General features: G+C 40.0%; 1 protein-coding gene across 1 annotated transcript in view; it reads left to right on the top strand.

Annotated features, from left to right (window-relative positions):
• Window positions 1-10,911: 10,911 nt before the first annotated feature.
• Window positions 10,912-17,162, top strand: part of LOC139695161 (zwei Ig domain protein zig-8-like) — a 711,122-nt gene continuing 704,871 nt past the window's right edge. Inside the window, exon 1 of the mRNA XM_071593820.1 lies at window positions 10,912-13,501. Within this exon, the coding sequence (XP_071449921.1) occupies window positions 13,273-13,501 (229 nt within the window). The 5' untranslated portion in view covers window positions 10,912-13,272. The remainder of the gene's footprint in view (window positions 13,502-17,162) is intronic.

The following is a 17,162-nucleotide window of genomic DNA, read 5'->3' as shown; positions in this document are numbered from 1 at the left end:
AACAGGTACCATCATCATTGTATCGAGACCGGTCGAACGAAAAAAAGAAATACGAGCTGTGGAAAGCTCGTAGCTGTGGAAATATCATGGAAGTTCATTTGCTTTTTTGAAATTATGATGGAGGAGTTTAACCGCATTTCACCTAATGCCATTGAATTTAGTTCCATCTCATGTACTCTGTTGACTTATTTCCGTAATTTCCACACGTGAAAGACTCTCTTGATTTATTTTTTCTTTGAATCTACTCCCATGCCCGAAGCTTCATACGCCCTTTCAATCACCTAATGGCTAAATGCTTCTCAATTCCTCAATCAGTAGTGATCACAAGGAATACTGTTTTAAAACAGTGTTCGTTTGAGGATCACAAGCCTAATTTCTCCACACATCCTGCAGAGATTATTTTATTTCTATTAGGGTCATCAGATATAATCACGTTATTATATTTAAGAAATGTAATCATTGTCATGCAGTTATGCATTTTTATTTGTAGTAATGTATTTGAGTAGATGCCTATTTTACTGAGATGAAAAAAAGTGATAATTAGAGGTATCAAGCCAGTATCAATTATATTAGTTATTGCAATCTCATTTCAAATGCAGCTTTCAATACATGACAGGATAAGTGTATATTTCCGAATGAAATAGAACTTTTGTTAAGAAACTACCCCCCGGCATGAATATGTAAAAGTGAAGGAGCATAAAAAACTTTTAATATTTCAAGAGAACGATTTGTTACAAGTGCGTGATCCATTATCTTTTTTTATCCCTTTTTTATACATTTCTTCATATTCACTATTATACCCTGTATTATTATCAGGCATTTCCTTTCCTCCACCCCATCTTTAAAGTCTTCCCCATGCCCCTGGTAAAGGTTTTGTTCACAGTTCGTTCCTTCCATTAAATGTCCATCATTGCTCTATAATACACACTTCAATTTCATTATTTTCTTCTCATTTCTGATTATATCCTTGGCCATGGCAAACGACCAATAACATTCTTCATAAATATGCTTTAAGTGGGCACAGTTTCCATTTAAGATCCTGTTTATTAGCATTTTTTACATCAGATTGCATACTTTCCCCGGGATTTACCTCTAGATTTTACACCCTTACTTGTTCCAAAACGGGCTTTCACTGATAAAACTGCTTCCATATTAACTAAATAAATTCGAATTGGCATGTTTTCGCAGTTCATGTATTTAGTTTAAATGTTTTATTTACACATGCCAAAAATAATTTTTTTAGTTTTCTTTTAAGCAATATTCAAATGATATTGTTTATGAAAACGATAAAAAACTCCAAAATGGTAGTTCGAAAATATTTGGAGTTTTGCTATCAAATTAATCGCAAACAGTTGAGAGAAGTATTGATTTTTGTTTTATAGTCTAGAAATAGTTTTTTAAGCTATATGCAGTAATTTTCCTGCTTTGCGACGAATTTACATGCCATATTTCAGGTAGGCGAGTCTAATTTGTTACCATATGTCATTTCAAGAGGGTTCATTTTTTAAAACAATTGAAGGATTTATACATTTGCTCCTTTTCCAGATATCATGAATGTGATTTTTGTTTTCAAAATTGTGGCCACCTTCTTGAGGAATTCCTTAACTAGGTTGAATGTCTCACATCTGTGGATGTTTTTAAGCCAATTACGGTGGAGGTGGTTCCACCCACTCAGTCCTAGTCCGCCTCCCGTCTTCATCCGCTCGGCTGCTCCATCTCTTGGCACAGCATCCTCCTCTCCCACCCCTTCCTCTCTAATGCAAGGCCCATGGGCGTCGCTGTCTCAAATTCACTGCAAATGAAATCCTTTTGTCTCCGCCCAGTGTTTTTGTTCCAACTTCGCCACCTTCCCTCCTACACCTGCCCCATCTTTCGTTCCCTCTCGCTCCACGGAGCACCTCCGTTTCCTTCCACCCTCCACTCTTCTTTCTCTCGCATTCCCTCCTCTCTGCACTCCCCTCCGACATTCTCTTTCCGCTCTTCTCCTCGCCCTTTCCCTTACTTTCTCTAGGACTCCCTATTTGAATAGAAAGAAAAGAAGTCGCGGAGCTCTCCCTTCCAGTGGATATTTTCGCTGGGTGGCTGTTGTGTAGTTGTGCTCATATGTTGTGGTGGCTGTGTGTGTTTCCGAGCCCATGTGGGTCCGTGTGTGTAGCTGGTGCGTGTGTGTAACGCTATGTCCCGCACGGCTTTGCTTCCGTCCGCTTGGAACTTTTGGAAGCTTCCACGCTAATTTGTTTGTTATGCAATTAAGGAGATCATCAACTCCAGTTAAACCTGTGTTTTAGTTTTCAAGGATGTTTACGGCTGGTTAATTTATTTAAACGGGTGCACGCACGAATAATCTTTCGAGTTCCTCTCGTGTCTCATTTTAAGTCACAGAATCAGAACAGAATACTTAAAGTTCTGGAGAAGGTCGCACTAATTAGGAGTTTTTTCCGATCAAATTAGCCCCGACCCAGAAAAGCGCCAATTTTGTTTTAATATTTTTAACAATATTTATTTTAGGATGAATATTGACAACCCTTCTTTATTTCCGGATATAAACAATCGAATTCGTAAAGCTGTTAGATCTCATTTATTTCGTCATCTTCCCCTATTTATGTTTATATATCCTCATAGGGGTAGTTTTTCGTTTTAATCATCTTTTCGACTTCGGATCGTGTTAGGTTTAACGTCCCCTTAATTACATTTTGACTATTTCCGAAATATTCCCATGCATTTAGATCCTACAGTACGGTAGTTATTTGGAGGGCGAAACAACTTCAAACTCTACTTCCATGTTAAACAAGGCATTTCATTTTACATATCTTTATTATGGGAAGACAAACTATTTAGTTCATCTACTGCTGAATATGATCGTTTCGGCCATTCTTTTCAACGGATTTCATTCTTTGTCTCACGGACGCTGACACACGAAACCATGCAAATAGAGCAGAGGATTTTACTATGCTCATTATTTTTCATTGAAACATATTGTTTGTTTTGTATATATTTATGGAAATAGTTTATACTAAAACCTTAGATATACCACGGTTTATGTTTCAAGCAGGACTCAGCGCATGCAAGAAGAGCAGCTATTAAAACACCTATAAGATAGATTTTTTCTAGAAGGCTGGGGGTTCTTAGGATAAAAATGTAGTTTCGCGATTGCAGACATTCTTTTTTCGGATAAAGAATTCTGACGCTGTTGGTAATAATCGGCATTTTTAACTTATAGACTCAGCAAATCATTTCCCTTTGTTTCATGTCAATGTTACCGCGTTCCATAGGTACACGAAGATGCGAAGATATTTAATATTTTTAAATACCGTAAACTTTTAATGGAATTATTTTTTGGTTGTGTTTTGTTGAGAGCATTATGGTATATTTTTTTAAAAATCCTATGTATGTCTAATTTTAGAAATATTTTGTTTCATTTTAGCCTGACTCCAACTTTAAAAAGTTATTTGCAAATGTGATTAATTACCATAGTTGCACATTTATGCAACGCAAGACATGGTTGAAGCAAAAATCTATGAGGATAAAGACGTAAAAGGGTTGGATTCATGTATTAGGATGTTTTAAATGAATACTAGCATGAAATTAGAAATGAGAACGGAGATAAAGAAATAAAATTACTATTTATAACAAGTTTTAGAAATATTTAGTATCTCACTGAAAGTTTTTGTGCTCACAAGAGACTTGTAACTATTCTCAGTTAAAATACAATTAGTAACTACTTGCTATTTGACTTAAAACATACACTATTTGAATATAGGAAGATAGATTGAATCTTGAATGACCGAGTTGAAATGGGCATGTAACAAAGAATGCACCTGCCACAAATTTTTATTTTATTCTATAACATGGCAGACAAAAAATTCGTCATTTAACGAATAAAGATTTCAATTATTCAGCGGGAGTAAATTGTTTAGAAATAGCATACTGAAACCAGATTGAATGTATTTCGGATATAATGCGAGATGGTATACTCGTAGTATCACATAATTGACTCTTGGTTCCTAATGGTTACTGTTCATTGAATGATAATATTTTTTTTGGGGTATCATACAGTTATGAAGTGTATGGAAGCTCTGGCAATTATACTGCAATAAATTCGTTTTTCTAAGGAGAACCAGTTTTCTAACGCGAGAACCGTTTTCTATGTCTATTTAATTTTCTTCAACAACGGTTGTTATTTCTCCAGTTTTTACATTCTATTCCTGCGTACGGGCTATTAACTAAGTGCTCTGCTAATCAATACGTGCCCCTCAAGTTTTGATAAAAAGATGTACGTTGGTTACTCCACTGCCTGGCGAAGTTAGTCCTCGTGGAATGAAACCTCAGCGATTTGAGCAAGCCACTTAACTCGGCGAATATGATGGAAATAATCAGATAATGTCCGAAGTCTTAACTTTGCTGGGTATCATCTTTGACCTACTTCAGAATTTCCGATATTTTGTAATTAAGATAGCCAAGAGTGCTGAAGTTGTCCTGCACGCCGTGCACGTAATGGCGAGGTATAGCCTTAATTGCATCTCCAATGCGTTTGTGTCAAATTATCGGTTATTATTAAGTATCTGGGCATTGATTGGTTAGGTATACAGTCAACAAAAGCGATAAAAAAAATTGAATTGTTAGGTTAGAGATGTACTATATATGTAAGGTAACGCGGCAAGATCATTATTATTGGCTGTGAAAAACCGATTTTACCTGTTTAGTTAGTTTCATCATCTGCATTTGAATCAGGTGCCAATCCAGAGTCTGCTGTCGAGGGAGGAGGAGAAGATTAATCCAGACGAGAGTGTGGATCGGGATGAGGAGAGAAGACTGGAAACAGTAAGAATTAAACTTTAATAGTTTTTCAAGGAAAATTTATTTTTGTTTTTTTCCCCTTACATTTTACAATTTATTGAAACATAATGAAATAAATATCACATAATGGAAAACGTTTCGGAAGTGGGTTATGGCACCTCTTGACGCTCTTATTTGATTCGCAGCTGATTTTAATTGGAATTTCATTTAATTTCGTTTCAAATATTTACGTTTTCCTTCATTCATTAGTCTTTGAATGCAAAGATTGGTAGCGCACGGCTAACCATTCTTCCCTTCCCAATTCTAAATGTCCCACGCCCCCTTCGTTCTTCAGTCTTACATTCCTCTTCTTTTGAACCACTCATTGTTTCCTTTTCTTCTTCGTGGAGACTCAAATCCCTTCTATTATGTTCTAACAAATTCATCATGTCTCAAGGTGTACCCAATCCGTCTGCTTCTTATTTCCTCGTCGTTCTCCCTATTGATTCTTCTACTCCTTTGTATACTTTCTCGTTTCTCTCTTCACTTCTCTTCGTGGCTCAATCTTCATTATGCCTTGAGCATCCACCTCTGGCATCAATTTCCTTAGGTTCCAATCCTTCCATAGGCGGGCTATGTCTTTAATTCATAGTTTCAGGCGCAACGAAAATGTCTTTAAGTAATGCTTTCTTGCTCGCTCACGTATTTTCTTTGAGCAAATTAGTCTCGTATTCGTGGTAAACGCCCTATAAGCCGAACTCTTCTCGGTTTTCCCTTTTTTTACGCTTCAATTCCATGTTGCTCTACCTCTGGTATAAGTGGTAGGTTCAAATGACGCAATGATTTATAATTAAGAGCCAATTGAGGCAATATCTACCATATATTTTTCTCATCAAGTTGCTACATATTGTTATTGAATCATACATTTAATTGTCTAATAATCTCCTTCCTAATGAAAGTGTTGCAGCAAATCCAGAATTGATTTTTTCTACGTTAGATATTTCTTAAGGCAAATTACTGATTAATAATTATGCGCTTGAAGTAGACTAATATTCTTAAATATTGTCTTGTTTATTATTTCATCCCCGTCTAAGGTTTTACGTACCAAGAGTCATAACTAACCGTCAATCCTCGCAGCTAATTAAGCTATAATAAAAATCAAACATTTTTAGCGTAATTTTTTTCAAGTAGAATCGCATAAACTTTGTCTTATTAATATTGATTCTCATCCCAGTGTGACAGGTATTGAATGAGAATCAATATTAATAAAACAAAGGTCATGCGATTCTCTAGAATGAAAAAGGCTAAGCTTAACATTAAAATAGGAGAGCAAAAACTAGAGCAGGTAGAAAAGTTTATGTATCTCGGTAGTGTTTTGGACCAACACAGTCAAATTATTAGGGACGTAAGGAGAAGAATTGCGCTAGGCAAAGAGGCTTTCACAAGGAGGAGGGAGTTGATGACAGGGACTTTGAGTAAGGATGTTAAGAAAAGACTCGTAAAAACTTTGATATGGAGTGTAGCTATGTACGGCGCGGAAACGTGGTCATTGAAGCAGGATGATAGACGTAGACTGGAGGCTTTTTAAATGTGGGTGTGGAGAAGAATAAAGAAGGTGAAATGGACAGAGAAGAAAACAAATGAGAAAGTACTTGGTATGGTGGGCGAAGAGAGGGGTTTGTTGGGAGATATCCTATGGAGGCAGGAAAAGTGGAAGAAGGGGGTGTTCACCGGCAGTGTGATGTTGAAGACTGTAATCGAGGGGAGAATATTGGGCAAACGAGGAAAGGGAAGGAGCAGGATAGGGATGTTGGACGGGATGAAGGGAGGAAGAAAGTACTCGGAGCTGAGGAGGGACCTGATGTAGAGTAGGATGTTGTGTTTTGCTAGGGGTCACAAATTATTTAATTAGTAATTATATCCATCCAAAAACCTAACTTGACCGGTAGATTACCTAATAATAATCCATCTAAAAACCTACCTTAACCGGTAGATTACCTAATATTAATAATAATAATATATTTTTTATTAACATACAGGGTTCGTCCGGAAAATAAGTGTACTAATTTTTTCCCGCCGCTCCAGGCGCACCCTGCACCGCTCTGACGGGCTGCGATTGGAGGGGGGTATGTTGGCAAGCGACGCTGAAAAAGGCAGTCGGCTCTGAGCTGTGGTGTAGTGAGGAGCTCTGTTAACGCGAACCTCTACGCTCGACCCACGTCACGGAACGCGATGCCGAAGTTTTTGGAGCAGCGTTATTCCATCAAATTTGCGGTAAAGCTTGGGAAATCGTCTACCGAAACTGTCGGTATGATTAACCAGGCTTACGGGGAGTCAGCCATGTCCAGAAACATGATCTTTCGGTGGCACAAGATGTTCGTGGAGGGCAGAGAAGAGGTCGACGACGAACCACGGCCTGGACGCCCATCAACGACACTCACCGACGAAAAGTTCGCGATGTACTGAACTCTGATCGTCGTCTTAGTGTTCGGATGATAGCAGAGCAGTGTAATGTGCCAAAAACAATAGTGCACGAGATTATTAGGCACCAATTACAGATGCGAAAAATTTGTGCAAAGTTTGTGCCGAAAGTGCTCAGTGATGATCAAAGACTCAATCGTTTGGAAATCGCGACACAACTTGCGGATCACTGCAAAAATGATCCACATTTTTAGAGAACGTTGTTGAACTTCTTTCTTCGGGACTTTGGACGCCGTCAAAGAGGCCGTGACGACGTATCTTCGAGAGGTTCCCGATGATGCCTTCGCGGGAGCGTTCCAGGATTGGGAACGCCGCTGGAACAAGTGTATCGACTCACAAGGGTCCTATTTGAGGAATATTAGCTTAAGATATGTAAAAGTGTAATAAATTTTTTTTCCTGAGCTCAGTACACTTATTTTCCGGACGAACCCTGTATGTTAATTGCAAAAACTCGTATCTTTATGCATTGAGGATTATTTTTTCTTTATTATAGCTCACTAGGACAAATGTTTTGTTGGAAGTGCTTATTCTTATTGATAGTTGTATGTTCAGCAATGACCGTACCTGAATTAAGTAACTTGTTTAGGAAAAGGGAAGCCCAGAAACTCAAAAAAATATCCAAATGGGTACCCTAAGGATTTTTTTTCCGAAGAGTTTTGTGGGCTAAACTTGGACAGAATTTAAATCCATACATATCTGTCCCAATGCATAAATTAAAACTGACCCATGTTAATTTCATTCAGCGATCAATATATTCATTAACCTCGAAAGGCCGATTGCGGGAAGCGAAAATAGCGTGGCCTAATCGCTTTCAATTATTTTTTCTGCTCATTTTCATTTATGAATTCTTAGTTCATGGCTTGGCGGCGATAACGAATTGCAGTTCGTATTGCTTCAGGTCCGTGAAGGCCTCGTTCATCATGTTGCCAAACAAAAGAAAAACGTCTCGTCGTTGACCATGAATGAACGCTAATGGAGAATGTTCGTCAACCGTCCAAAAACCATAAAGCAAGTGGAACGTTCCACTTTAAGTCAATGATTGATTGATTTTCTGATTGTTTGCTAGGACCGTACCATTAGCCCCTTGAAGCTGATACGCTAAGGTGTAATAATAATGTACGAGCAAAATACATCGTAAGTCTTTCGTGTAGAGTGCGCAATTTCGTAGAGCACTCCTTCTCAACGGATGTTGCCGATTTGCATTTTCAGCCACTCATTTCTCTTGACAAAGCGGGAGAGCTGATTCATGGTTTATGGGCCTATGCAGAGTGAAAAATGCCCTGCTTCGGAAAGTTTCCTTCCTTTGTCGGTGGCTGATTTTATAGGCATTCTTCAAAAGACCGCGTGGATTAACCAGGAATGTTAATTTGAATGTAAATAAGAATTTCTTGCTTGTCAAATTCTAGAGATAACTAATCCGTATACACCATTCACGGTATCAATGGGACTGTTTATTTACCAGGAGATGTGACCGCTTGTAACAGCAAATTATCGGGTATAATTATCTTCAATCATGAGAATGCATTGGAGAATGTTATCTTTTCGTGGTTTTTAGTCCACTAATAATATTACTTTATTAATGTACTGTTTCGATATGATTCGATACAGCAATTCGATGCTGAGTGTGAGAACACTCAAGCATCTGTATTCACTCGAAGAAAGTTCAAATGTATGTGAATGTAAATTTTAAGGACCGATGATGTAATTAATGTATTCATAATTCAAACATCCTTTTTTCTGCTATGATAAATCGACCTAATGGAGTTAAGAAATGCATTTTTCCGAATTCACGCCACAAAGTGTATTTAATTATCAAAGGCATGTTGTCATGCTGGGTCACCAGCATATACCAATTCGCAGACTGACTTCTTACCCCCTCCTTCCTCTCTTTTGGCAGTGCAAGGCCCGCCCGCGCGTAACCCTGCCCTGCTTGCGTGTCGCTCCGCAGTGAGTGCTCTGGAATACATATCTCTCCGCCGTCGACTGGGCGTCGCTACTTGTGGTGTGGCGGCGTGGGGCCCGCTCGCCCTGGGACGACTCCGAAGGGGAGGGGGACTTGCCGAGAGTCGTCGTTGCTGCTGCGCGCCACCGCGAGCCCCGGCGCTGCCGTCGCCTTTTACCCCCACGCCGCCTAGCGTTCAGTCATAAGCAGGCAGGCAAGGCGGGAGCTTCGTGTAGCCGAACCCTGCCCTAGTTTCGCAACGGTAGATCGCCGGGTGGTGATTCCCGAAGTTCTGCGCAAGAAATTGGCGACCGGATTTATTTTTTTCTTCAGAATATAATTTCGACGGCGTGGACTAGACGAAGTGATAACGTTTTTTCTTTGACCTTTGAACGACGGAATTGAATAGAAGAAGTGTGCTCTGTGGCTTTTTTTTTTGGTCGGATGAAGTGACAATGGAGGAGTTTTGCTGGATCAGTCATCGCGAAACTCGATGAGGTTTCATCGCGTGAAAATTTGTGAGAATTTGAGTGGATTCTTCATTATGGTATTTATGTTAGTCATTTAAGTTCAAGACACTGTGTCGCGCTCAAAAAAAAAGTCGTGATGCTCTCACCTTCCAAGGATTAACAATGCAGGGCTGAATAGTATTCCCTGACCATGTGAATGTGATTTGATTCTAAGCGAAAAACGTCTTTCATTGAATAGTGAATAAGACGGAAATTTAAACCATCGTCTTATTTTGAAGATTTCGATGAAGTTATCATATCGTAAGCAATATTTTGTTGCATAGTTTTAGGAAGATTTTCTGATAGATATTATTACGAGAATCTGGATATTTATTGCGTGTGTTTATTCGTGTATTTCAATTAAGAAGAGAATTATTTCAGCATCTTTACGATGTAGTGCAATATATATGTATATAATAGTGCAATATAAATGCTAGTTCGAGCTGTACAAGTAACAAACGAGATTCTCAAGAAAAATATTCGCTTATTTTTGCATTTAGTAGCTGATTTCGAGTGTTAAAGAGTCTCTTTAACTCTTCAAATTTCTTTAGTGAATAGCGACGTTGTCTGGAAATACCCTCGAAGAGATTTGTCGAATAATGAGTGAGCAATTTCACCAACAGAATCCTCTCTCACTCCTCATTGAGGATTCGCTTTTTTCTTGAAAAATTCATGGCAGATTTCAGCTGTGCAGCCCTTCTTTCAAGCGGTTCACACGGAAGGAACCACCACCGGCTCGCGCTGAAAAATTGAGCGGCCAGATCGCTCGCCAACCTCATCGAGCCCGCACTTCGCATGGATTGATAAAGGTCCTCCGCTTTCAGCGCGTAATTGAGCCCTACGCGGCGAACTTCCGCCGTTCTTCGTGGAGCACTCCTAACCATTCTGTTCCCCTCTCACTCCTGACCACCTTTCGAGTGAAAGATACGAGGATTTTCATTTCGCTGAATCGATCGAGGCAAAAAAAACGAAGGGGTCCTCGCGGAAGACGAACCATCAATCTCGACGCTGAACTTACTTGAGAGGGGGGGGGAGGGGGTGATAGGAAGAAAATCTTTTATAGCTCATCCCGCGAAGGAGACAAGAATTGAATTTTTTCACCCGTCACCGAGGAAGGACAACTTTCAGCTTTGCGGTCGGCGAGTCGGGTGGGAAAGGGAGGGATTTGTGCGAATGCCGAGGGAACCGCAGGTGTTTCAAAAACTTCGCAAACGGGCTCATTAATTCGGTTTGAGGCACCGTCACCCTCTCCGGACCAAAGGAGGGATGCCACCCAAAGGAAAGTGAATAGGGATTGGATATCTCCTCTAGTGTCTCGGGTTGAAGGGTTTTGGGTGTGCAGATTGTAATTTAGTGTCATCCTCCTAAGTTGTGGTGCGCGGATCGTAAACCCCTCTCTCTTGAGGCCGAGTTCAAATTCACCCCCCCCCCCGCCAGTCCGATTGCGCTTGGTCGGCCTTGGTGCGGCACGGTGAATTCCTCCTTCCAGAGGCGCTCGGGACAAGGGACCGGCTGCCTGTCGGGCGTGTCCCCGTGAAGACACCCAGAGTGACATTTCGAAGCCTTTAAGTGGGCCGCCTTGGGTTGGTCGAGTGTATCTCATTATATCCCACTCAACAACTCAGCACAACTCAACCACCACCTCCGACCCTTCCCCGCAACTTGCCGACCGCTTCTCCTCCGGATAACATCCCCCGCTCGTTTCGCCGGAGCATCCGAATACGCCGAGTGTGCGTCAGTGGACTGTGCAGGGGAAGTTTTCCACGGGTGAGATCTGAACAGGCAAACCTAACGCCAGGCCTCCCTGTCCTTCACACGTCCGGTAGAGGAGGAGTTAACGGTCACGCCTTGTGAATCCTTATGGGGGTTGCGTCATAAAATAACCATTCCAGGGAATCCCGCCCCTTGGAAATCCCTTGCGAGATAAGAATTCCGCTCCAGCCACGCTCGTCGTCGAGAGGGGAGGGAGGCCGGGAGGGAAGGCGGCCGGTGGAAATTTGTCCTCTGCCTGCGAGAAATTTTTGCCCGCGTTCGAGGGCATTCATGGAGCCGTGACCGCTCCAACTCGCGAGTAAACGCCGCAAGAATTTCGCATTGAGTTCCTAGGGCAGGGCATAAATTTTATGTTGACGCTGTGTGCTCCGAGAAGTGCACGGGTGAGGAGATAAATGGAAATGTGACTATTCAGTTGGGATAGACGGATAGTTTCGCGGGAGAAACATTTCCTTTCCTCGTTCAATGGAGTACTTTTGAAGTGGACGTTGAGGTGTAAAAGAAGAAAATATCTTTCCTCTATTTTATTTCGACGATACCCGAGGAAAAAAAGTAGTTGGTCCCGTGGTGGCGAGACAAATAAGGATGTTGAAACCTGAGAACGTGAAGAAAACCCCGTCCTCCCTTACATTGTAAAGCACTAAGAAATCTTAAGCTTTCCCTACTGTGTTGTTTTTTGGTTTTCCCTCTAGATTGTTTGGAGATCACTCGCCCTTTCTTTGTCCGTGGCTTAAGAAGGGAAGAGAATCGTATCTTATTCTCCGTCTCTTTCTCCTCCTCGTCTATTTCTTCTCGGCCCTCTCTCTCCGGTGAAATTCTCTCAGCTCACGGAAAGAGAGGCGGGAAGGCGGAAAAGACTATTTTATCCGAAATTTTTTTTCCATTCATCCGTTTCTTGCTTCCCTAAGACTAGTCTCCCTCCTCGTTTGTGCTTATGGAGAAACAAGCGTTTCGGGAGTTTCCTCGGCCGATTCTTTTTCTCTAAAATCTCAAGTGTAGTGGAGGGAGATGGAATAGTGAATTGTAGAGAGTGAGAAGATTTGAAAGCAAGGTAAGCTATAAAAAAAGAAACGGAGACAGGAAAGGTACCGAGGGCGTTCAAACTGTAGAGTCTGAAGGGATTTTTTAAGCCAGTTATCCCACTTGTTTTTTTGCCCTTTCCTCGACGAGGTAACACGGACTTAATCCCCCTCCTCCACCACTTCCTCCATCCCGCATCTGAAATCTGCCTCCAATCCCCGCAGTCGAACCAAAATATCCCTGTTCCCGGGAAAGTGCTACGATCCATATAGCCGAGTATCCTTCGATATAGACGTTACTGCTCACCCTCACTTCACTTCGGGGAAGTGATTAAAAAGGTCTGGAGACTCGTGCGCTGTGAAAACAACAGGACGTCGTGAAGTAGTGAGACGTTCTCCATTTCCACCTCTCACTTGGAGATCAACGAATAAATCTCCCATCCCTGTGAAATACCTGTGTCTATGTCTAAAGCGACGATAGAAAATAGGTGAGAAAGTTGATCTCTCACGGAATATGGATATCCTCAACAAGATCACCCAGTGAACCAAAAATAACAGTGCAACCAACCCTTTTCTCGCCAATAGTTGAAGATTGACCCTTAAAATTTTTCAATTGTGGTAACGTGAAGGATTCAGGGGAGACTCGGAGTCGTGTTGCTTGGATTCCCTCTGCCGGGTCCACACTTTGGTGCTCTCTCGTGTTGTGTCCCTTTCTTCTGAGGAGAAGGAAAACTCATGCGCATCCGCGTTACACGTCTGTTATGAATGAACAATGCAAGCGACAAGGCAAGTGAATCGAGTTGTCATGGCTTGGGATTCCATAGAAAAGGGTCGATTACACGCACAGGGTCCCGCGGCCACGGCGCCCCCCTTCCGCAGCTTCCGGCGGCCGAAGAGGCTTAGAGCAGCGCCAGTCCTTCCCCGGTTCCGGTTCTCCGTGACGTTGTTCCTAACGGCACTTGGGTCGCCCGTGTTCGCCACAGCGGAACCGTCGGCTGTAGGTGAGTACAACTGCCGCTGTGATAATTTCCACAGTTTAATTGATCCGTGCCACATAATTTTGATTTTTATCCAACGTTTATGTCTGCAACTTTCCATGCGATTGCGTGAGAGAAACACGCAGACCGCTGAAACACCGCTCAGAGAAAGATGTCACCAATTCCTCCTCCTTTGTGAATGTGAATAAATCTGTCTGTCACCTCTCCTCTCATTGTCTTTCTTCGGTATCAGTTGTTTGATTTAGAGAAATAATAAGCGTAAATAGAATGAATTCTATAAAATGGTCTTAATGATTTCGGCATTCATACAAAATGGGTAAAGATTATCTTAGAGTTTTAAGTCATCAGAGGGGAACGAAATGGCACAAACTTATTGGGCGCTTACAGTGCCATTAGAAATTACACATGCACATTTAAGGGGAAGTCATTCACCATTGGCTATCAATCGTCTGCAAAAGATATAAAAGATAATATATGTTCCATGTTTTATGCCGTGAAATATGTGAACTATATCTTGAAAAAATTAAAGTGTGCCAGTGAAACAGTGACTCGCAAAATAAGAATATGACATTGAATGTCACTTTTTTACCTAGTGACTTTTAATTATTTGTAATAAATCTTTGGGTTAATTTGCAGAATTCCATCTAAGGGGGCTAAGTTTATCATCGGTACTTAAGTAAGTTATTTCTAAATGAACGCAACTTTCAATACCTGAAACTTGGGATTGGCACGAGATGTTATGGCGAATAATTGTTTTCATTTTTACACGTAGACACCCCTGAGCATTTTTCATAAATAATTTAACACTTCATTGACCCAAGCAAATGCGTAACACAATGTAAATTTTTATGGACCAAATAAATTACTGTTTTACCGTTCTTTTTTTCCGTTTTACATGCAATAGGTTTATTATATTCTTCGTTTCCGAGAACGTTGCCTTTTAACGAAGCACCGCGAGGTTTTCAAAAGTTTGGCATGCGCTCAGTATTTTGTGAGCAATATACGAGTGTTATTTCTCTCTATATAACTTACTTTATTTATTCCTCTTCTATGGATGTCGACAAATTTTTCTATATATTGATAGATATTGCAGGCGTCTAATAACTATCTACTTGGGTAAAAAGAGACGTTTCAGGCGTGATATGGTGGAATATCATGATTAATTAAAAATAGCAATTTTCCACAAAAATTTTATATATTTCAAATATTTTTGTGGAAAATTGCTATTTTTAATTTATCTACTTGGGATTTGTAATGGTCCTCTTGAATAGATAATGATTTTCATGAGTCTGTAATCAGCAGGCATTGGGTGTCTTCCATGAAATCAGCGTTGTTTCTAGGCTATTAGATATAAACCAGGTTTATGAATGTTTTATTGAAAGAATATATATATTTATATAAAGTTGAATGTTCGTGTAGCTAAAATGTTTTTGCTCATTTCATATACTTCATTGAGTGTATATAAGTTTCATTATGGACTTCAATTGAAAAACCGCACTACTCTCTGCTTCATCCTGAAATGTCTTCAAAGATGTGCGACCACACTGACTTCCGTCTAACTTAAGAGGTGACATATTGTTTCTCAGGATAAATATGGTGCAGCAAACTCCGTCACATTTCTCAATGGTTGTGCAGGAAGGGATAAGTCTCCCGAGGATACTGGATCAATTTTCTCATCGAAAAACTTGATCTGATAAATGTTTCACCACAAATATTATTAGATTTGCGGCCTCCATTTCTTTCTGTACTCCTGGATTTTTTTGCAAATCTGCCCCTTGCTCTTCTGCGTTGGCCCTCACGTCTACTGCCCATCTGTTTACATTCCTGGTGTATATGGTATATGCCTCACATTGCTCACTTTTGACCTTCCTACTTTCCCAAATCTGTAAGCCCACCTTCATTTTTGCTTTTTCACTCCGCTTGACCTTTAGTATTCATTTCCACCAACATTTTTTTTATCTTTGCCAGAAGCGCTTTTTCTAACGGCAGAGCCCTAAGGTGGCTGATCCAAGGTTTGTTGCAGAGCATATGAATTCGTTTAGCGAACTGCTTTATTGTTTTTGCAATTACTTCGTGAGGCAAAGTTTTGTCGTCCCAAAAATCACAAAGTTAGAATAAGGCTTTCTGCACTTGAATGTCTGTCCAGTTCCTCCCTCTCCCTTCCCGGTGTAATGCTGCTTCTCTCTGGTAGCATATCTAAAAAATTCTTCTCTCTCGAAACTCTTTTTTCCATGAGTAGAATTTGCATTCATCTTCAAGCTGTTTCATGTCGGAAATTTTATATTATTCCTATGTATATGTGCTCTAATATTTGGAACATTTCCTCGCCCAAATATTGTAATTAGAAAATATAACAAATATGATTTTTTTACCATTTAAAAAATAATTAATCCTTTTCATTGCGATTCAGTGAAAAACAATTGTTTCACCTGTTTATTGAAATTATGATGATATAAAACCTGTAGGGAGTTAAAAATATTGATTTAGGTTTTTAAGCATTTCAAATTTCGAATGGTTATTTTTTTGCATGTGGTTAATTGTCTGTGAATATTTTGCAAAATATATTGCCTGTCATTGCTATATAACTTCATTTATATCTCATTAGTGATTGCTACAACTGCTTTTTAAGGATTCATTTAATGTGCTTTCTATGCGCAATACAAATTTTCATTAAATATAGTGGATAATTATCGTAATACAGGTATCATAAATTTATAAATGATCGTTGTAAGTTTGTTACATACAGAATGAAAGTATTTGCTGATTTTGTTAGCTTCCTTAATGCGGACCGTATTTTATACCAAAGTTTCATTTGGACGGCGAATTTAAAAAATTACGTCTTCATTTCACAGATCTAGTGGAGGTTCCTTTTATAATTAAACGACAAACAGTGCGAGGTAGTTATTTAATCGTTAATAAAACCCGCAACATAACAAGGATTGGTACATTAGTTGTTTTTACAGGGCTCAGCTATTTACTTAGTGTTTCATTTATGCAGTTCACAATTAGGGTTCAGTATTTTTTTCTATGCCCTTTGCTGTTACCGAGAGTATTTGCTACCCGAAAAATAACTCAATTTCGGTGAGCTGGAATCGCCCATAGGCTTCATCCTAATAACAAAGCGGGAACACGGGTTAGAAGCTGAATACTCTTCCCACCTAACTTCTACTACACATTTTCTTTACTAAAGTGAACTTTTAAATCAAGTTGAAAACAATATTTTGTTCCATAACGTTGTTAGAGGCAGTTTTATTTCATAAACGAGGATAGTGGTCCCAGCGCTCATAATTAGTTTAAAATATGAAGAACAGAGGCAATAGACCGTATTTTACCGTTACTTTTGCTATAGTTCCAACTTACTCGTCAAGTTGGTCGTATTACAATCTTAACTCTGTTAAGGATTTCGTATTTTCAATCCGCACACGCACTTGGAATATGTTCATGAATCTGTATGAGCTCATCCTCTGTCGATCCGTTTGGTGCTTACTCTGGTTCAAATACTAGTATGTTCCTGTTGAAATGTTGATTCCTCCTCTACTTGTGTTTTCTTTCGTACTTCTTGTTGTGAAGATGAGCAATATCCAGATTTTATTAAATGAACATATAGATTATAAAAGAACACGTACTGGTAAGTATGTGTAGAAATTTCGGGCTGCCAAACCAA

Source organism: Hetaerina americana, unplaced genomic scaffold, assembly GCF_022747635.1.
Source record: "Hetaerina americana unplaced genomic scaffold, ioHetAmer1.1.p SCAF_6, whole genome shotgun sequence".
Classification (NCBI taxonomy): domain Eukaryota; kingdom Metazoa; phylum Arthropoda; class Insecta; order Odonata; family Calopterygidae; genus Hetaerina; species Hetaerina americana.
The sequence above is the reverse complement of the archived record's forward strand: the minus strand, read 5'-3'. Positions and strand labels throughout refer to the sequence as shown.